The sequence below is a fragment of the Sorex fumeus genome, unplaced genomic scaffold (genome assembly GCF_029834395.1).
Source record: "Sorex fumeus unplaced genomic scaffold, SorFum_2.1 ptg000165l, whole genome shotgun sequence".
In the NCBI taxonomy this organism is placed as follows: Eukaryota; Metazoa; Chordata; class Mammalia; order Eulipotyphla; family Soricidae; genus Sorex; species Sorex fumeus.
This window is the reverse complement of record NW_026606222.1, coordinates 1567206-1587972: the sequence shown is the minus strand read 5'-3', so window position 1 is coordinate 1587972 and position 20767 is coordinate 1567206. Positions and strand designations below refer to the sequence as shown.

At 64.1% G+C, this 20767-nt stretch overlaps 1 protein-coding gene across 1 annotated transcript in view; it reads left to right on the top strand.

Annotated features, from left to right (window-relative positions):
* The window catches only part of CLEC16A (C-type lectin domain containing 16A), a 117669-nt gene that overhangs the window by 39999 nt on the left and 56903 nt on the right, over positions 1-20767 (top strand). Inside the window, exons 11-17 of the mRNA XM_056107411.1 lie at positions 2878-3004; positions 5517-5617; positions 11938-12060; positions 12855-12964; positions 13456-13500; positions 14621-14671; positions 16485-16613. Coding sequence (XP_055963386.1) covers positions 2878-3004; positions 5517-5617; positions 11938-12060; positions 12855-12964; positions 13456-13500; positions 14621-14671; positions 16485-16613 — 686 coding nt within the window. The remainder of the gene's footprint in view (positions 1-2877; positions 3005-5516; positions 5618-11937; positions 12061-12854; positions 12965-13455; positions 13501-14620; positions 14672-16484; positions 16614-20767) is intronic.

The following is a 20767-nucleotide window of genomic DNA, read 5'->3' as shown; positions in this document are numbered from 1 at the left end:
GTGGCCCTCTGGCCTTGGCCTCACCCTGCCTCTCCTTCGATATTCCCCTCCACTGGGTGGGCCTTTAACCGCCGCGTCTCTGCCCCCACCCGTGCTGGACCCTAATGTCCGTAGCCGTTGCCCCTGGCAGGACTGATGTCCCTGAGGCCTGCGGTGTCTCCCCGCCTGGGTGTCCGCGAGACGTGCCTCTTTCCGACCCAGGCTGGGTTGAGGGTTAGGCCGGGGCTCCGCTTGCTTGGTGGAATGTGGCTCAGAGGATGCCATGTCCTGGGGTGCTGTCGCCTCTGCCCCGGGGGCTGTTCCCTGGGGCCACCAGGCAAGGCATTGCTGCTCCCTCCAGGGCGGGCTGCGCTCCCGGTCCCCGCTGGGAAGTGACAGTCCCCGCACCTCATCAGCCTCTCGGCCCTTTTCACCCAGGGGTCTCTGTCCTTGGCCCATTCTCACAGGTGGACTCACGGTGGCCCAGCTGTGGCCGTGAGGAGCCTCTGGTGGCCGCCGCTCGGGCCTGACGGGAAACCCCTTCGTTTCCCCGACCGGTCCTTCACTTTCTCTTTCTCCACCGGGAGACGGACTCCTGGCCGTGCCCAGGGCCGGCTCCCGCTCCGCACTCTGGAAACCCTCCCGGGGGTGCTCGGGGGACCCTGTGGGATGCCGGGACCGCACCTGGGTGGGCCGCCTGTGACAGTCCCAGCCCCTGCCCTCGGCTCTCCTAACTCGGGGACTCGCCGTTTCCGATTCTGTCCCTGGGCAGCAGTGCCGGGGGGCGGGCTCAGGACGGCCAGGGTGCTCTTTGCTCCTGGGGGTCTGGGCTTGGGTCGGGGCCCACTTGGTGGGGCCGCAGCAGGACAGGGAGCACAGGCATATGGTAGAACGCTCCCAGAGGGGCCGGAGTGATAGCACAGAGGGGAGGGCGTTCGCCTTGCACTCGGCCATCCCGGGTTCGATTCTCAGCACCCCATAGGGTCCCCCCATCACCGCCCAGGGTAATTCCTGAGCAGAGCCAAGAGGAGACCTGAGCATTGCTGGGTGTGGCCCGAAAAGAGAAAAAAAAAAGAATGCTCCTGGAGACAGGCATCCATACACGCGCGCACACACACACACACACACACGCACGCACGCACGCACAACCTCGCCTCTGCCTGTGTAGGCCCGGCTCTCCAGGGATTAACCAAGGCAGATCTGAACCAAGGGCCCGTCCCCAGGAGTGTCCCTCCCGCGGTCCCTCCAGGCTGTTCCCCGCCTCCTGGAGCTCACCGGCCGACATGCTCCTGCCCTTCGTCTTCCGTGCTCACGGGGGCGGCTGCGCTGTGGGCTCTGCCACCCTTTGCCCTTTGCCCTTTGCCCCGAGCCCCCTCCAGCCTCCGCTCCCTGCCAGCTCCCACATGCCCCTGCGCTTACTCAGCCCGTGCCTGGACATTTAGGTGCTTTCCAGCGTTCTGCAAACGGTGCTGCTGTGAATTCCCTGGTACATGTGCGCCCATACGTCGCGGGGCGGGGGGCGGTCTCTCGGCTCATCCCAGCGAATGACCCAGAACCGTGGGTTTGGGGAGCCGGCAGCTGGCTGGGACTGGGCTGGGCCTCTGTGCCTGCCTCCCGCCACCAAAGCGGGAACCTGGCTGGGGTGGGGGTGGGGGCCACGGGCTCGGGCGGAGCCCCCCGGAAACATTCACCAGCGCCAGGACCCTGTGTCCCGTGCGGGCCTGGCTCTGCTTTCCCTGGTGGCGGGAGTGCTGCGTGGCGAGCTGGGGTCTGCACGGTGACCCCACGTGATGGGGGTAGGTCCCCCCTCTCGGTGGTGCCCTGGCTGAAAGATACCTCAGTCTGTCCAGGAGCAGCGGGCCGGGTACCACCCTCGCCCCGAAGCCTCCCCCTGGTCCTCACATCCGCCGAGCATCTCACGGAGGGGCAGGGCGTCCGCATGAAGTGCCAGTGCCCAGACAGGCTCGGCAAGCCGGGGCAGGAGAGCAACGCAGACCCTTGTAGCGACCCCCTCCAGCAGCCAGAACTCACCCCCCAGCCCCCCTGAGACCCGCTCGTACAGGGCCGAGCCCGCTGCCTGCTTGGGAGATCAGAGTGGAAGTCGAGGCAGAGCACCCTTCCTGGGGAGGGCCCTGGGCAGCCTCGTGCCAGGAATCCGGGTCACGGCCTGGGAGGGCTTTCCCCGCTGGGGTCTCCCTACCCCTCATCAGAGAATCAGACTCGCCCAGGCTGGCGGGACCCTCTGCCAACGACCCAAGGGCTCCCCTCGGGCAAAGTCGGGGAATGGGGGGGTTCTCCCAGCTGGGACAGTAGCAGGAGAAAGGGGTTGGGGTAGGAAGGAGCTGTGCTGGGGTGGCAGGCTGGCCAGGCCCACTTCCAGAGAGACAGAAGCGGAAGCTGGTGCGGAGCTGGGGTCTGCGAAGAGGTGGGCTTTGGAAAGGGCTGCGAAGGTGAGGTCTCCAGGGCAACCTCTGCTGTGGCCCCCATCGGCTGTGGGGACATCCAGGAAGAGGGGAGGAGAGAGGAGCGGGAGACTCGGGTGTGGGGGTGCCCCTGGCGTCAGCCTTTCCCCTCCATGTGTCTCCCTGGGACGTGGTGGGGGGGGGGGCTGCCTCCTGAGCGTCCGGCAGACATGGGGGCAGAGTCTGCCCCGCGTCCCTGGAGGCCGCGCTCTGCCACCCGGGCCCGTTGCCTTGGCGTCTGGTGAAAGGAAATGAGGTTCCCAGCCCCTTTGTGCCGCCCAAGGGTGCAGGGAGGCCACCAGGGTTGGGCTGGCCTCGGCAGAGTCGGTTCGGCCCTCCGACACTCCTCCTGCTTCCCCGCACCCCCCACCGGAGCAGGCTGGGAGGTGGGCGCCCCCCCTCCTTCCTTCCCACTGACCCCCGTGTCTCCTGGCAGAGATCGAGATGGTGATCATGGAGCCCAGCAAGCTGCCGGAGCCGGCCGTGCAGGAGCAGAACACCACGGACGAGGAGAAGAGCGCGGCGGCCACGGGCGTGGGCGCCGAGGGGGCGCTGTGGAGCAGGTCTGCCCTTCCCTGGCTGGGGGGCGGGAGGGTCTCTGGGCCTTGCCCCAGGGGCAGAGGCTTCCAGCTGCCCGGTTTTCCCTGGAGCCATCCCCCGGGGAGCCGGTTCTGCCCATCCCTCCCTGACACCCACCGTCTGCAGGGCCCCCCCCATGCACCATCCAGTGCCCTTGTCCACCGTCCACCTGCACTCAGGGGTCCATCCGGGGATGACCGTCACAACTGCTGCCCGTCCCACCTTCCAGGCTTCCCCCGCCTTGGACCTCCCCATCGCCTCCCCCTGCGCAAGGGGCTGGGAGCACCCTCCTAAGAGGGACCGTGACGGGACTGCTTCAGAGCAGAGACCGCACAACACCGATCAGCGGTGCTCCTGTCCCTCTACAGGGCCACAGGGGCTCCCATCCCTCTGCAGGGTCATGGGTGCTCCCATCCGTCTGAGGGTTCACAGGTGCTCCCGTCCCTCAGAGGAGTCATGGGATTCCCATTCCTCTGCGGGGTCATAGGTGCTCCCATCCTTCTGAGGGATCACGGGTGCTCCCGTCCCCTCGCCAACTCCCAGATTTCTGATCATGAGAAGTTGTTCTGAACACAAAGGGCGGAGAAAACACACTTGGAGGGCTCGGCCCAGCTTGTCTTGAATCTGGAGGGTTGGAAAGGCCTCAGGTGACTGGCCATGGGGCTTGCGTTCAGCAGACGAAGGGCCTGAGCTTCGAGAGTCACGGCTGCTGTTCTGAGCGGACTGTCTCGGGGGGTGGCTGTCTGCTCTCGGGTGAACGGAAGGTGGACGAGACTGAAACTTGCTCAGAACACTGTTTCTTGGGAAAGCTTGACCATTTTAATAGTCATTGCACGTGTGAGGCCCTGGGTTTGGTCCCCCGTGCTGTGCACGCGCGCACGCACACACACACATTCACATACACACACATTCACATACACACACGCTCACACTCACATACACACACTCACACACATACACACACACTTTATAAAACTTGACAAAAGTGCTTCAGAAAAAGCGGAACAAAAATCCTTGGAAAGCAGAGAGGGGAAAGTGTCCTTGGGCTGCACCCTAGGGCGCTCCCTCGGAGACCTTTGGGCTGTGCCCTTCCTGCCCTCTCTCCCGGTCTCTCCTTTCCTACCTACTGTCAGCCCTCAAGGCCGAATTTGGGTTGTTCTCTCAGAGGAGAGAATGGAATTCCCCTCCCCGGAGCCTCAGAGTGCCCCCGAGGGAGAGCCGGCCCACGTTCCCCGCAGCTGCCTGTAACGACATCTGACATCTGGGCGCGGTGGCCAGGGGCTCCCAAGACCGCACCCCAGGAAGGGGTTTCTTCATTTCTGTGTGTCCCATGCTTATCGCAAAGGTCGGGACAGGTTTGTCTGCTTTTTTTCATCCTAACGCTCGGAAGTGTCGGTCCATTCTGGAGTTCACAATGACACAGCATCGAGGTCCGGCAGAGACCCGCGTCTCGCCAGGGACTGCCCGCCTGCCTGGCCGCCGCTGGGTCCGAGGCCCGGGCCCTTGGTCACTCACTGAGGCGCTTAGCTTCAGGCTGGCATCCAGGCAACCGCAGAGGGACCCGGGATCGGAGCCTCCCGTCCCGCTGTCCCGCTGTCCCGCTGTCCGAATCTCTCTGGACTGGCCCCGCCCCGGGAAGGGGCCTGTGCTGTGTTGGCTCTGCCCTGCCAAGCTGGAGGGCTGAGGCACTGCCTGGCCATCTGTAGCGTCGAGAAAGGTCGTGGGGAGGTGTGGCTGTGCCAGGCCCTGCACCGTCAGATGGAGGAGGCGCTGCTACGAGTGTGAGAACAGAAGCCCGGTCACAGCCCCCAGGTGCTGCGTGCTGTTCCCCAGGCGCCTGGCCCTGTGGCCATTGGGCTCAGTATTGGAAGGAGCCCAGGAGGCACCGGGTTCCCCTCCCACCCACACACCCACCCACACACTCACACACACACACACACACACACACACCCAGACATACACATACACTCACATTCATACACTCGCACATACACTCACATACACACACTCACACAAACTCACACACACACACACTCCCTCACACTCACATTCTCACACACACACACACACACACACACACGCACAGGCGAGGTCTGGCTGACCGGCCCGTGGGTCTGCGGCCCTCTAGCGGACCCAGACCAGGCCCCGACTCAAGCCCCACGTTCCTGACTCTGCTGGCGTTGCCTCCGGCTCTTCTGTTTTCTTCTTCCCCTGTTGTGTGTTCGAGTCAGGATGTGTCTGTCTGTCCCTTTCTCTGCCCCTGGCTTGCGGTCTACAGCCGCAGCAGGATGCTGGGCCAGTGGTGTCCAGTGTCGGAGCAGCCAGTGAGTGCTCACAAGTGACCCTGCCCCGTGAATGCTCGCGGAGTGACCGAGGCGTCTGTCCTCAGTTTCCCTCTGAGAGCAGCTTCCTCCAGCTGGAGCCCCCGCTGCGCTGCGTGGGCCTGGGGAGGGGTGGTGGGAGGAGGGAGGTGCTCACTGTGTGGCCCCTTTCCAGACCCTTCCTGGACATGGTGTACCACGCCCTGGACAGCTCAGACGATGACTACCACGCGCTGTTTGTCCTGTGCCTCCTCTACGCCATGTCTCACAACAAAGGTAGGCGTGCCCTCGGCGTGACGTGCGTGCTCGGTGGCTGTGACACCCGGTGGCCCCGACACGTGTCCAGTGGCCATGACACGCTCGCTGTCATCCCCTCCGCTGTGTGGAGGGGAGGGAGGGAGGCAGCCGCCCCGAGGAACCGTCTGTCTGCAGCTGCTTACTCTGGCAGTGTGGGGGGAGGGTCCCAGGGCGGACTGTCCAGCGGCTGGTCACCCCGCGGCCGGTGCTCTCCCCCGGCTGGGTAGCTGGCGGGCGTGACCTCCTTCCTGACCCCGCACCTGACATCACTCACACCTGGCCTGGGTTTCGCTATTTATAGCTGTTCTTGCTCCGGGCGCAGAGCTAAGCCAGACCCCGGGTAAGGGCGGGGCGGCGTCATTTCCTTTCCGATGAAAGGTGTGGCCGTCCCGCTGGCGGCCCCGGTTCCTGGCGCTGCTGGGTGGGTGCTTCATCGGGATTCTTCAGTCACTCCCGCGCGGTGCCGCCTGGCTTGAAAACCCGTTAGAGACTCTCTGTCTCTGTCTCTCTGTCTCTCTCCCTCTTTGGTTCTCTCTCTCTCTCTCTCTGTGTGTCTGTCTCTGTTTCTCTCCGTCTCTCTCTGTCTCTCCTTCCCCCTCTCCCTTCTTTCTCCTCTCTCTCCCTCTCTTTTTGGTAGATGAAAGGTCAAATTTATTTGGAGATTGAGAGATGGGCCGTGCTTGAATATTGCCCCGCAGTCTAGATGCCCGGTCAGCACAGTCAGTGCCCATCCACTCTGTGGACACTTTCTTCTCTTGCAAGACAAGTTGGCGCCAGAAGACTTGAACTTGGGTTTCTGAGCCGTCTCTCCCCCGTGTTACAGTTCTCTCTCTGCCTCGCTGCTCTGTCTCCACTCAGCATCACGGTCCCATCCTCTCAGCGTCACAGTTCCACCCCCTCCTCAGCATCACAGTCCAGTCCTCCTCCCATGTCACAGTTCCACCCTCCGTGCCACAGTTCTTCTTTTTTCCCCCCCACAAAGCCAGTGGCATCGTCATCTTTGAAGGTGTGAAGCACGTTGGGCAAGGGATCAGTGGTTCATGCCCAAACCCACCGAGCCCGTTTCCTTTTGCTCCGTCTTTCATGTCTGTTCCTCACGCCAGACTGATGTCACTGTGAGTGGGAACTAAGACCGGGACGTTTTCATTGCTGGCGTGTTCTTCTGGGGTGCCAGTTAAAGTGGCGATGCCCAGTTTGTCCCCAGCTGTTTTTGAGTCGCTTATCTCAGACGTGGTCCTGTGCCAGCCTCCAGCCTCGGGAGCCTGGCCAGGACCCGGAAGACAAGTGGCTGTGTTGCCCCTTGTCCTCCTCCCTGCCGGCCGCCTCAGCGCTGAGGACGTTGAGTTCGCCACCATCCTGCCGCCCCTCTGTCTCCTGAGGAGGAGACTGAGACTTTCCTTCTGGCCCCTGGCAGGAGCCGGTCTGCACCCACGAGGCTTGGCACCAGGGGAGCCTTCGCAGGTCTTTCTTGCGCTTATCAGAGTAGGTGGGGTTGGGTTCTACTCAGACCGCCGGGATTCCAGACATTGCAAAAAATAAAACCCACTCGACCTTGGGAAGTGTTTATCACTCAGCCTTGGATGGCGAAAGTAAATTGACATTGGCAAAAGGTCACACCGTGGAGAAATTCCCCTTTGTGTCCCTTCTTCCTCGGAACCAGCTCAGATGTCCAGTCTGTTGGCTGTTCCTTTCTGCTTATCTTGGGGCCACACCTGGAGGCCCCGGGCCGGCAGTGCTTGGAGGCTGCCTGCTGCCGGGGCTTGGGTGTCAACACGTTTTCGGCTCCTGCCTTCCCCCTGCGCCACTGCTCAACGCGTCCTCCTCTTACTAAGTGACACCGAAGCTGCTGGCAGATGTTCCCGCGGCCCACGGTGGTGGGGGGCGGGGGGGCGATGCTCTCGCTCCCAGCCCAGGGCCCCTCTCGCCACTCCCCTCCCCTCGCCCTCTCTCCCCGTTCTTCCCAGGTGCCCTCTAGAATGTCCTTCTCTCGGGCTCTGTCAGCATCTCTCGCTCCCAAGCTCATCGCAGCCACTCCTGGTGCTGGTCAAGTGGCCAGCCGAGGCCAGAACTGCCGTGACCCCAGGGCCCTGGGCCGCCTCTGCCCCCAGCATCTTCTCCTTAAGCTCCCTCCGGCTCCTTCTCACTGCCCCTGTTTCCTCTCCCCGACCCTTGGTTCCAGCCCGATGTGCGTATCGTGTTGGACCCTTCTGGAGGGAGAAACTCACGGCTGGCTGCCCGGGAGTGCCCGGACTCGAATGTTCTTTAGGTTGCAAGCAGCCAGAGCCGCCTCTCGGGAACTTACTGCGTGGAGAAAGTCCCAGAGGGAGAGTGGGGGCGCACGGGGCCCAGGGCACGCCAAGCAGCCCTCCGGGGCCCTGGCTGGGCCTCCAGCAAATCTTGGCCCGGGCGTCGGTCTCGATTCGACTCGGTTCAAGTCCTAGGGCTGAAGGTCTATCTTCCCATCTCGGCGCCTTGTGCGTTTCTGGAACAGTCTGGCAGCTGGGCTCAGGGTTCCCGGGAACGGCTGTGTATGTGGAAATGTTTCCAGAGAAATGAGCTGCTTTGGGCAGGGCCGACATGCCTGTCCGCCCTGCCTGGTGTCCACTCTGCGGGCCTTCCTGCCTGTGTCTCCCGTGTCCACTCTGCAGACTGTCCTGCTGCCCTTTCTCTGTGTCAGTCTTACCTGTGACTGGTCCCTCCCCTGGGGCCTGCCCAGAACTGCCTTCGCCTGCAGGCGATGCCCCTCGGGGCTCAGTGCCACCCGCCGTGGGGACACCCTGGTGCGTGGCCGGATTCTGTTTGCCGATGTCTGGGAATGATTCCACATCTGCTCTCCTTGTGCGATTTTGGTGCTGTTCTTCCTGCCGTAGTTCTTGAGTCATGCCCAGCGGATACCAGTGGGGACTCTCAGTCGGAAGCAGGTCCCAGCCCGGGCTGACATGGATGGAGTCAGCTGGCCACAGAGACAGACACGCCCGCAGCTTCTACTGGCTTCCAGAGCCAGGCAGGCCACTGCCTTGAACATGGGGGTTCAGTGAAAGGGGCCCCTGCCCTGCGGGAGCTGAGGAGAGGACCCTGGGGGCGGGACGTGGGCTTGAGGCTGTGGTGACTGTGCTGGGTTGGACCTGGTGGGCATGGGGTTCCGAGGCCGGGTGGGGGCGGGGGCGGGCGAGAGTTCAGGGATGCCATGGGGCCCGGGGAATCCCCGTCTCCTGGGGCAGGTCCACGTTGGGCGGTCTGCGTGTTGGGTTGGCCACCGTCAGCCCCTCACGGCCCGGGCTCTTTCCAATACACTGGTCACCACCGACGAGTCAGAAGCAACGGCAGTACAAACCAAGCGTCAGCTCACGCCTTCCTGTAAGTCCTAACGAGTTGGCGCGAGACGAGCGGCCCCCAGCCAAGGGGGCTGACAAGTGCAAGAAGGCTCACGCGCTCTCTCTGTCGCTGCCTCTCTGTCCCTCTCTGGCTCTGTTGTGCCCGAATTTCGGGTCTCCGATTGCGGGGAGACCAAGTCCACACATGGTGATGCAAAAGCAGTGGAACTTCATTGCTGGCCCCAGCCAGCGCTAGCCTGAGCTAGGGTCCGAGTCTGTCTCATCCAGTGCAGTGGAGTCTTGACAAGGACCCCGACTCCCAATCACAAGCGGTGTCTATAGGGGTCAGAGTGAAGAGGCGACTGAGATGCTGGTCTATTTTTAGCATCGGCCCTATGGTGGTCAGCAATTAGGCAATGGTGAGTAACGGCGTCTAAGGAGGGGAAAGTGACCCCTCATGACCGGCCAGACCCAACTGCCCAATTCCTTCTCTTGGCAGATTACTCAACCGGGAATTCACCAGAAACTGCAAGTCCTGCTTAGGGGAAACAGAAACTGAGACTTCATGTTGGCTGCAGCCTGTCATGGCTGCCTGCTTTGGGACCTCACGTCTGTCTCTGTCTCTCGGTGTCTCTGTGTCTCTCTCCCTGTCTCTCGGTGTCTCTCCATCTCTGTCTCCGTGTCTCTGTCTCTCCCTGGGTGTCTGTCTGTCTCTCTCTCTCTCATCAGCCGGGTTGAGGCCTGTATTCCGGCCCCCGTGTGTAGCAGGGAGGCAGTGGGGACCAGCGGGACTTTGTTCCTGCTGGATCCACGAGTCTCTCCTGCTCCGCCCCCCACGCACACCCTCTTGGCTCCTGCCGTTCCCATTGTTCCTCCAGGAAGAATCTGGGCTTTGGGTTTTGGGCTTTTGTTTAGCCAAGAGAAGTTCCTGGAACACGGGCGGGCGGGCGAGAGATCTGGGAAAGGCCGGAAGGTGATAGGCGAGAGGGAGCTCTCGCTCTCCCGGGCTGGCCGGGCCGCCCCCACCTCTCTGCCCCGACACATCCTCGGCGCGGGCGGGCGTGTGCTGGCCGCGGGCCACCCCCGGCCAGTGTCTGTGATGGCCGTCAGCAGGCGGGGACGCGCATCCCCCTGCGGAACGCTGTTCACCTGCTGCTCCCCCGGCTCCTCACCCGGAGTGCTTTGCTTCGGCGTCTGCTTATTTATTTTTTCGGGTGTTGGGGGCCACACCCAGCAATGGTCAGGGGTTGCTCCTGGCTCTGTACTCGGGGGTCACTCTCGGCGGAGCTTGGGAGACCCTACGGGGTGCCGGGGACCCGACCCCCTCCCTGCTGGGCTGTCGCTCCAGCCCCGGGTTCGCTCCTGCTTGGCCCGGGCCTTTCCCGCTTTCGTTGTGGAGGGGCCCCCCACTCCTCGGGGAAAACCCGGAAGTCAGAACCGGGTGGGGCCCCCGTAACTGGCTCCTGACGCGAGGGGGGCCCCGCCCCTCCCTTCTGCTGCAGATCGGGGCAGCTGCAGCCCCTGCCCCGTGACTGTGGCGTGACTCTTGGGTGGGGGAGACCCCCGACCCCTCTGGGCCTAGCGGCAGCGGAGGCCAGCAAGGGGCCGGCCAGGAGTCAGTGGGTCCCGTGTGGGTCGTGGGTGCCATGCGTGTCCGCATCGGCGGTCAGGGCTGGTGCCGTCCGGACAGCACTGCCCCCCTCCCCCAGCTGTGTGTGTTTGCGTGTTCGTCCGTGTCATCTGCAGACGCCTGTCACCTTCCCTCCCTTCGTGCCCTGTCAGGGCCCCATAGAGCACTTGAAGGGGGAACCAGGGACCCAGGGAGAAGGATCCAGGCACCGAGTGGATCCTCAGTGGCCCTGGGCGAGACAGAAATGGGAGAAACGCCCGGTCCCCGGGGAGAAGGTGGAGAGGACACGGAAGGGAGTTGGGGGATGTCCGAAGGGGGATTTGCGTGCTTGCTTTGAAGCTGCGCCGGCTGCTCCAGAAACAGTGCTCGGGGTGATCGAGGAACAGAGCTCAGGGCTACTCCCAGCACAGTGCTTGGGCGTCCACTCCCGGGGGTGCTGTGGGGACCGTGCCGTGCTGGGGGCCGACCCCGAGCTCCCACGCGCAAAGCCATGTGTCCCACTGCAGCCCGGCTCTCCAAGGGGGTGTGCAGGCGTGGTGTGGAACCGAGCCCGCCCCGCCCCGTCTCCCCCTGCGCCGTGTCTGTTGGAGGGAAAGAGCCGCCCCCCACTGATGGGCTTGGGGGCCTCCCTGGGAGCACACGGGTGGGTCGAGGGTTCCCTCCTGCCAGTGCCTCCCCGTGCCCTGCGGCACAGGCCCCCTCTGGGTGCGTCCGAGAGCTCGGGGCAGCACCTTTGGGCGGATCTTCCCGGGTCCCGCCTCTCCTCCTCCTCCCTCGCGTCCACGGGTGACGCAGAGCCGCCATCCTCTGCCGAGTTCCTACTGCGGGGATGACAGGGGACCGGACCCCAGGCGGTTGCTGGCCTCTCAGCCTGTTGGCCCAGAATCCGTCCTGGCACTGCATGGGATCCCCCGATCCAGGGTGCTGCCCAGAAACCAGGCCATGAAATCAGGTCGGGAGCCCAAGTGTCGTCTGAATGCCCCCCGAGTGTCACCCAAGTGTCACCCGAATGTCACCATGCTGTCCTTCCTGCTGGCCTCTGTGGCCTCTGGGGGGCTGTGGGGGCTGTGTCCTAGGTTGGCTCAGGTGGCCGTGGGTCTCGTGGTGAAGTTGTTCCGGGGATGGGTCACCCCGGGTGCCCGCCGGTCAGTAGCTGCCACTCTCTCTCCCTGGCACACTGGCAGAGCCCTGAGACTCAGTCGGCCTCTCACCCAGTGTCCATCGGTGCCGGCCAGCACCTGCTGGACCACACTCAGCGCCAGGTGTGAGGGAGCAGAGGGCGGGGGCGCAGGCGGCCCTGCTCCGGGGAGCCTCCCCGTGGGCACCGTCCCCTGCTCACGGCGTGTCCCCTGCAGGCATGGGCCCCGAGAAACTGGAGCGCATCCAGCTGCCGGCGCCCGGCACGGCCGACAAGAGCAGCTACAACCACCTGCTGGCCGAGCGGCTCATCCGGATCATGAACAACGCGGCCCAGCAAGGTGCAGGCGCCGCTCGGGGTGGGGGCGCCCGGGCCTGTGTCGGGAGCCGCGGCTGGAGTGGACGGGCCAGGCCGGGAGCCTGGACGGACGCTGTGTCAGCTGAGGGCCGCCTGGTGTTTGAGGCTCCTGCCAGCGCCCGGGTGTGTGTGCCCGGGGGTGGCGGGGGCTGCTGTGGTGCTTCTCAGCTGGGGGCAGCTCCGAGGGACCCCGGGTCACGTCGGGAGGCCCTGGGGGTCAGCACAGCACAGGAGAAGCCCGGGGTCCTGCTCCCCAACCTGATGGCCAGCAGCGATGACCGGCAGGCCCGGGAAAGGCGTGGCTGGTGGGGGGCCTCCCTGGGTTGTCGGTACAGCGGGGGCTGTGGGAGCCGGAGCCCACGGGGTGGGGGTGCAGGCATGGCACCAGGGTCGCCCGAGTGGGGCAGAGTCCTGCATGGTGGCTGCTTAACCCTCAGTAGAGGGGAGCTGGGGGGTCCACGCCCGGCTCTGTGGGTTAGGGGGTGGTTCAGACCATGGAAGAGACGCTGGGCCGTGTCCAGGGTGGGAGGAGGGGTGGAGCACGGCCCCCAGCTGGGAAGGGACAGCACCGCATGCCCGGAGTCTGGGGTGCGCCCGGGACAGTCCGGGACTCGTCACGGCCCCTGTGCTCCCCGCGTAGCCGCCGGCGGAGGAAGTCGGGGGGTCGCCACACCCCACCTTTCCCAAGGCAGTGGCAGGAGCCTCGAGGGGGTGGCGGGCGCGCGTGGTGGCTGCGCTGGGCCAGGTCAGCCTGGAGCCGACGCTGTGTGTCCGCAGACGGCAAGATCCGCCTGGCCACGCTGGAGCTGAGCTGCCTGCAGCTGAAGCAGCAGGTGGTGACGGCCGCCGGCTGCATCATCAAGGACGTGCACCTGGCCTGCCTGGAGGTGAGGCCGTCGCGTCCCCCGAGCCCCGGGGGGACAGTGAGGGGACTCCCCAGTGGGCCCGGGGGCCTCACGCATGGGGGTCGGTTGGGGACCAAACCCGCGGCCCACCGTCTGCCCCGGAGCTCCAGCCCACGCACGGCTGCTACCCGTTTCTTCCTGTAGCCTCATGCGTCGTCTTAAAGGCCTTTTATCGCTCAGCCGCACTCCCTGGTTTTCAGAAGTCCAGAACACGCACAGTTCAGTAGCCCCGGTAGCCCCTGATGCTTCCCCTTGTGGGTCCAGACACGCCTGTCGCTCACATGCGACCCCCGAGTGGCGTTTCTTTCCGTGAGGCTCGAGCATCGCAGCCCCTGTCGTCGGTTCCCCACGCTCGGCGCTGTCCCGCCTCTCACGCAGGCCCCGCGTCCAGCCCACCTGGTTCTCAGGCACCGTCACTGTGACCTGCTTTCCTCCCCTCCAGGTCCCCTCACGCCTCCCCCCTCTCTCCCCAGGGCGCCCGCGAAGAGAGCGTCCACCTCGTGCGGTACTTCTACAAGGTCAGTGGCCCAGACTCAGCCACCACGTGGGTGGGAGTTCGTGTGAGCCCGTGTGCCGTGTATGCCGGCACGTGTGTGCGGATGTGTGTCCTTCGGGGGTTCTCTCCGAGGGTCCCAGCCCTGGGGCCTGAGCTGCAGGCGCTTCCGTGTCTCCAGTCGCCTCCTGCCCTCATGGGCACTGAGTGTCCAGTGTGACGGGGAGCTCCTACAGTCACAGGACGATTAGTGTCGGCACGTGTGGAGGGACGGGCGGGCCACGCCACCCAGGGAGCCGCCTCCCGTGCAGCTCTGCCTGTGTGGTGAGCGTGCCCAGGCGGGGTGGCACCCCCGTGACCCACACCCCACCCCTGAGCACTGAGCCGGGAGTAAGCCCTGAGCACTGCGAGATCCCATAGGGTCCCCCGAGCACCACCAGGAGTGATTCCTGAGTGCAGAGCCAGGAGGAACCCCTGTGCATCACCAGGTGTGACCCAAAAATCAAAACAAAACAAAAAAAGGAACAAGAAGGGAAGGGAATGGACGGGGCAGGAGGACTCGGCTGAGCCCTGCTCCCAGGGGTATACTGTCCCTGGCGGCCCTGAGAGGTGGGGGTGGGCTTTGACCCCTGAGCTGGGCTCTACCCCACAGTGTGGATCTGAGGGCCACACCCGGGCCGGCCCCTTGCACCCTGAATTCCTCTCCGCCCTCCAGAGGAGTGAGCCCCCCACGCCACCCCAGCCAGGGTCCCCGTTTCTCCGGCCCCCCCGACGGAGCCCACCCTTCAAAGCCATCACTGTTTCCACTGTACAGTCTTATTTTATCTCATTTCATACTTGTCAGCAACAGAAGACTCCGTGACGATAGAAGCTTTAGCTTTTTAAAAAACGGAAAAAAATGTTGCAAATGCAACTTGATCTTGGGCCCGTCCGCGGGGCGAGAGTGTCCGGCTTCACGTGTGTGCTTCACTTCCTGGTGATTTACGAGAACTGGAGAACTCGCTAATGGGAAACAGATGCCCCCAAAGCCGCGAGCTGGAATTTATAAAACTCTTGTTGTTTATGGAAAAAAATAGGCATAATCTGCTCCTTTCCTTTCTTTTCTTCCTTTCTTTTTTTTTTCCCTTTTTTGTTTTGTTTTGTAGGGAGAAGAAATTTTCCTGGACATGTTTGAAGATGAACACAGGAGCATGACGGTGAGTGTCAGGCCATCTCGCCGTGCCCGCCGTGGGCGCTGCCCTGCAGGCCCGTCTCTGCCAGTCCTCAGTTTCCCCAACTGAGCAGGCGTCTCGCCCACTGCAAGAGAGTGGTTGAGTGGGGCTCCCCCCCACGGCTCCCTGCTCCCCCATCTGGGGGCTGCCCCTCCTTCCCCGAGTCTGCCATGCCAGCCCGGAAGTTTCCCTGGCGGTGTGGCGGGGGCCATGGGAGGGGGTGGGCTGCGGAGACACCCGCGTCCCCGCCTCCCTTTCTGCTGGGCCCCTCGCCTCCACATCCCTGTCTCCTGCCCCTCGACAGAGAGGGCGGAAGGGGCCCTGTCCGTGCCCACGGCCCACCACGACGCTGGAAGTTCACAGCACACCTCTGTGTGGAGAGTGGCAGGCAGGCAGGGGGTGCAGGCAGCAGGCAGGTGGACAGCGGGCGGCAGACAGGCGGGCAGGTGGGCAGCAGTGGGCACTGAGTCTGGGCCCAGGTCCTCTGCGCAGAGGCTGCCTCTGCAGACCCAGGGCCAGGGAACGTCTGCGTTGGGCCAGTTTACATCTGTGGATGCCCAGCGGGAGGCGGCCGAAGTGTGTGGACTGGCCTGTGACACCCGCCCCCCCCCCCCCGCCCCAAGCAGTATCTGTCTTCACCCCCACCCCCCCGTCTGTGAGTGGCCTGGAGGGGCTCTGTGGCCATTGGCCGCTTCCTCTGGCCCTCCCACCCCCGGTCCTCCAGTTTGCTCCCATGGGGAGGGGAGGCTCTCTGGGCCGCCCCACCTCCCTTCCCTTTGCCCTGCAGCTGGGGGTGGGGGGTCCTGTGCTCAGCCTTGGTCTTCCCATCTGTGAAACAGGCCCCCAAGCCCACGGCTGCTGAGGCAGGGCGTGAACCGGTGCTCCTTCCTCCGCTCTGTCCTGCCTCACGCCTGGGTCTCTGGGGACTGTCCAGGGAGACTCGCGGCCCCCCGGGAGCCCCCAGTGACGCCCCAGAGGAGAGAGGGTTGGTCTGGGGCTGCAGCCTCCCTCCGTGACTGGCAGGGCAGGTGGCTTCACCTCGGGGTCAGCCACGTGGACACGGCGCAGCCTGGCCCTGTGTGGCCCCCGTGTCCTGGGCACGAGCCTGCACATCCCGGCCCTCGCAGACAGGCGCCTGGTCAGTGGCCCCGGCCCATGGTCCCGGGCTCGGCCATGAGGGGACGTGGTCAGTCGGTCAGCGGAAATCACCTGCCTGAGTCTCCGTTTCCCAGAAGCGGATTAGGGAACCCCCGGGGCTGCCGGAAGGGCCCCCTGAAGCTCCTGCCCAGTGAGCTGCGGATGTGGAGCGAGGGTGAAGAGGGGCCGGGGGTGGTTCTGAGCGCAGAGCAGGCGTGGCCCTGGGCATCACCCGGTGCGAGCCAGGAAGCAGAAATAAAGACGGGCAAGGGTGCGGCCAGAGAGGGGGGCACAGCTGGGGAGGGGGAGGCAGCTGGGGGGCGCCACTGGAGCACTGGAGAAAGAGGTCTGCAGCCGGGGAGGGGGGCAGCTGCCGAGCCACCACTCAGGGTCGGCCCGCCAGAAGCACGAGGGCAGAGAAGGGGCGATTGGCGGCTCCTCTCCCCGATCCCGCTCCTGCCCCAGGGGGAGGGGACGTGGGGCCGGAAGGGGACACAGGGCTGGGCGGGGGGAGTTGCAGGACCCAGACGAGGGACACAGGGCTGGGTGGGAGCGGGGGCGATGCGGGGGGTGGGGGCGTGGCCGGGCCGGGAGGGGGACGCCGGGCTCTCGGGGACGGCGGGAAGGCCGCCCGCTGAGGCTCCCTCGCCGCGTCTTCCAGATGAAGCCCATGAACGTGGAATACCTCATGATGGACGCCTCCATCCTGCTGCCCCCCACGGGCACGCCGCTGACGGGCATCGACTTTGTGAAGCGGCTGCCGTGTGGGGACGTGGAGAAGACCCGGCGGGTGAGTGAGCGAGAGTCGCCCCCGGTTGACTTCCGGGGCGGGGTGGACAGGGCCTCCTCCGAGCAGGGTCTGCCCAGGGCCCTGGAGCGCGGGCACCACCCCCGGCACCCCCAAGAGCAGCCCCTGGGCATCAGCAGCGGGGCTCAGAGACGGAATCTTCCAGAGGCCTCCGCCCCGCGTCCATGCAGGGATTTCGCGGAGTCTAGCAGCCACGCGCCAAGTTCAGGAGGGAGGCGAGTGCGCACCGCCCCCCGGGGGACGCTGGTGTCAGGGTGAGGCCCACGTGGGTGCGGTCATTCACGGTGGCCTGCAGCCCGGGCGCTGATGGTGTGTCAGTGCGGGCTGTCCACTCCTATCTGGAGACGAAGGTGGAGCAGGCCCAGGATGGCCCTTGGCCCAGCACCTGCGTGATGTCCAGGGAGGGGACCCCCAGTCAGTGAGGCCAGTGTGGCCGGGGGGGAGGGGACAGGTCATCCCGCGTCTTCGGAGCCCGGTGAGGAGCCAGATGCCCGATGCGGATTCCGGACATTGTGCCCTGCTGGCCGGGGCAGACGGACCCAACCCCTGCAAGAACAGGGCGGCGAGGGCAGAGATCAGGGGACACTGTTTTTTCCAAGGACTCGGGAGACTCGGGGCCCCTGCTGCCCACCTCACCCGGCCTGGTCCCTCCTGGCCTGATCAGGGAGAGCCTGGGGTCCCCAAAACTGCTTCAGAGCCTCTTCCCCCCCGCCCCCGCCCCAAAAGAAGGTCCAATTTCAAGCACTAACTCACCTCAGCTCAGCTCTGTGTCCGGCTGGGTGGAATCTTCCAGAAGCTGCTCATCCGTCTCCGGCAGCAGGACACACTGGTGAGCTTTGAATCCAGCTGAAGGAAGTGGACGGTCCAGCAGGCAGTCGAGGGCTCCTGCGGTTTGTTTCAAGTTCTGTGTTTGAATCCAGAGAACATTCCATTTCTTCCTTTTGGATTCGACCGTTCGCTTTCCTTTTTTTTTTTTTTTTAATTTTCCACCAACTAGTTCTGTGTTTTCTTTTTCCTTCTGGGAGGCTGACCCTTTCCAAGAACACACCCTGAGTTTTTTCTTCCCAGAGAATCCAGACTGCAGACCTCAGTGGGGAGTCCTTGCCAGCTGGTGAATTTTTCTCTCACACCTTTGTCAGATCCAATTCCTGCTCTCTCTCTCAGAGGAGCCCTGTGCTACCCCATGCGAGCCATGTCCTGTCGCGAGGGCCGCAGCTGCATCACCTGTCCTGTCACGACACCCTGTCACAACGGCAGGGCTGCAGCTACGTCCTTCTCTGTCCTGTCACGCCATCCCGTCACAGTGGCCGTGGCGCTTCCTGTCGCGACATCCTGTCATGACAGCGGTTCCTGACACGACGGCAGGGCCACAGCCGTATCCCTTCCTGTCCTGTCACGACACCCTGTCACCACAGGCCCGTAGCCACATCCCTTCTTGTTCTGTCAGGACAGCAGGGCCCCGTGTGCATCCCTTCCTGTCTCATCACGACAGCAGGGCCGCAGCTGCATGACTTCCTGTCCTGCCGTGACACCAGTTGCCTTTTGCACGTGGCCCACCTCGGGGTTCGATACCCGGCAACCCATAGGGTCCCCCGATCCCTACCTGAATGCAGTGATCCCTGAATGCAGAGCCAGGAGGCAACTCTGAGCACCGCCCAGTGTGGACTCCCCTTCCCTCCCTCCCATCCCCCCCAAGAGAAAGAATAGACAGTAAATGAATCCTCGGAGGTCATTGGCCATTGGCCAGTCGATCATTGGCCCATCAACGGCCAAGACTCGGAGACTATAAAACACAGCTCCCGAAAGAGAAAGGCGCAGAGTCTCCTGCCCGCGTGCCTGGCTGTCTTCGCCGGGGCACCTTGGAGGGGAGCGGGTTGAGTTTTCCTCCCCGCCCTGATCAGGGCTCCGGGAGCCGAAGACCTCCAGGACCAGCCACCACCATGCTGAGACCACTGTCCACACGCATGAAGGTACCGGCAGAGGAACAAAGGCACGTGGGTCCCAGGGCTGAGATTTCCAAGCCTGCTCGGATCAGGGCTGAGCATCCTCCACCCAGATCCTCCATCTTCCAGTAGGCAGGGGTCACACCCACCACCTGGCCCCCTGGCGCCGTGTAATCCCATCAATGGCCAAGACTCAGAGACTATAAAACCCAGCTCCCGGAAGCGCGCGGCTGCATTCGCGGCCACGCGACATCTTACCATCTCATTCCTACTTTGGACAAACTGGCCGGCTACCGAATGTAGCCTGCCCACACGGCAGAGTCTGGCAAACTCCCCGTGGCGTACCCAATATGCCAAATACCAGTAACAATGAAGGGTCTCATTCTCCTAACTCTGAAAGAGCCTTGAATATTGCACTTTTTAAAAAAATCTCAGGGCTAGGACGAAGGAGACGTTACTGGGGCCTGCTCGAGGCAATCGACGAACAACAGGATGGTCGTGATCATGAATCCTCGGAGAGAGTGCAGCATGGCCTGAGCGCTGCACCCCGGCCCACAAGAAGGGAGATTCCCGTGGGAGTGAGGAGCCCTGGAACTGCTGGGCAGAGGACAGGAAGAGCCACTGGACAATGGAGAGGGCACTTGCTTTGCCCAGGGCCTACTCGGGCCCCATCCCTGGCATCCCAGATGGCCCCCAAGCCCTGCCCGCGGTGATCCCTGAGCACCAAAACAAAACACCAAGAAGGCAGGACATGGACCCCACTCCGGGAGCGAGCCCCGCCTGCTGTGTGGCCTGGAGCTTGCTGTAGGCCCCCTGTGAGTCATCCCATCCGTGCTCAGTCAGAACAGTGCCACTTCCCCCCCGAGCTGGGACACAGACCCGCACACCAGATCTCCCCAGGGGCCAGGTCTGTGAGCCCGAAGGTGAGCGTCGGCATTCTCCCAGCCTCTCCTCCGTCCTGCCAGGGCCCACGTTCGTCCCGAATCACACGCAGTGAGCAGGTGGCCTCAAGGATGCAGGAGGAGGATCCTGCACCGATGGGCGTGAAGGGACAGTCTCCTGGTTTCTTGATGGGGGGCCGTGGCCTTGCTGCCCACCCTCTCCTGCAGCAGGGAGCTGCCCCGGGAGTGTTTGAGGGGCCTCTCAGGACAGTGCTGGGGGTTCCCCCCGGGAGGACCGTGTGTTACTAGGGAGGACTGGGGACAGCCAGGAGCCAGGCCAGCGCCCAAACCCCAGGCCAGTCTCTCTGGCCCTGAATCTGATTCCTTACTGGCACGCAAGCGTGACCACTGGCTCCTGCCGCCCGTCCCGCCCACCCGCAGGCATCTGGGTTGCCCCCGGTGTCGGCTTCTGTTCCCCTCCGCCGTCAGAGCAGCCCCACGCAGCCTCTTTCTTTCAGCCCTTTCTTTACGGGGAGTTCCCAGAAGTGGGTCTTGTGGCTCACAGGGTCTGAAGGGCCGTGGGCAACGCTCCCTGGTGCCTGATCCATGTCCCACAGGCTCCCCCTACAGCTCACCCCCCCCCTGCCAGGTGCATGGCGGGGGGGGGGGGGGTATCGTCGGGTCCAGGGTCTGGCCCTGAGCTCAGGTGTCCCCTTCCCAAGAGCCCCAGTGAGGGGCCCCGTTTCCCCAGCGGGACTCCCGCGACTCGCCTCAGTACTCTGTGGAACTGGGGTCCTCCTGGGGCCCTGCCCGGATCCTCCCAGCCCCCTGGAGCCTGGAGACGGGGCGGCCGCCCCTCTGCCCCCCTTCCCGAGTCCCCTGCAGCCCCAGGGGAGCCTTCCTGGAATTCTCTGCTCGCTTCTGACAGAACTCCCATTCCTGCTTTCTTTCCCACCTCTTACAGAGTGAAAAAATATATATATAGATCAAGTCAAATGAGCCAGACAGTTACGCCTGGGCCCGGCCTGCTGCCCTCCAGGGTGGACACTGCGGGCTGCTTATTGGTGGCAGCCCTGGGGTCCAGAACAGGCAGCCCCCTCAGGCAGGTACAGCCTCGTCATAGGCAGCAGGGCTGGTGACCAGGCCCTCCAGAGCTCCTGTTGGCCACTGTCCCCCGGCACCCTTGGTCCCCAGCAGCCTCTTGGGGGTAGGGAGGGGAGTGGGGGCACATCCCATCCCACCAAGGGGAGACGGAAACTCCGGGATTTCAGGGCCTGGTACAAACATGGGCCCTCCTGTGGACCTCAAGACT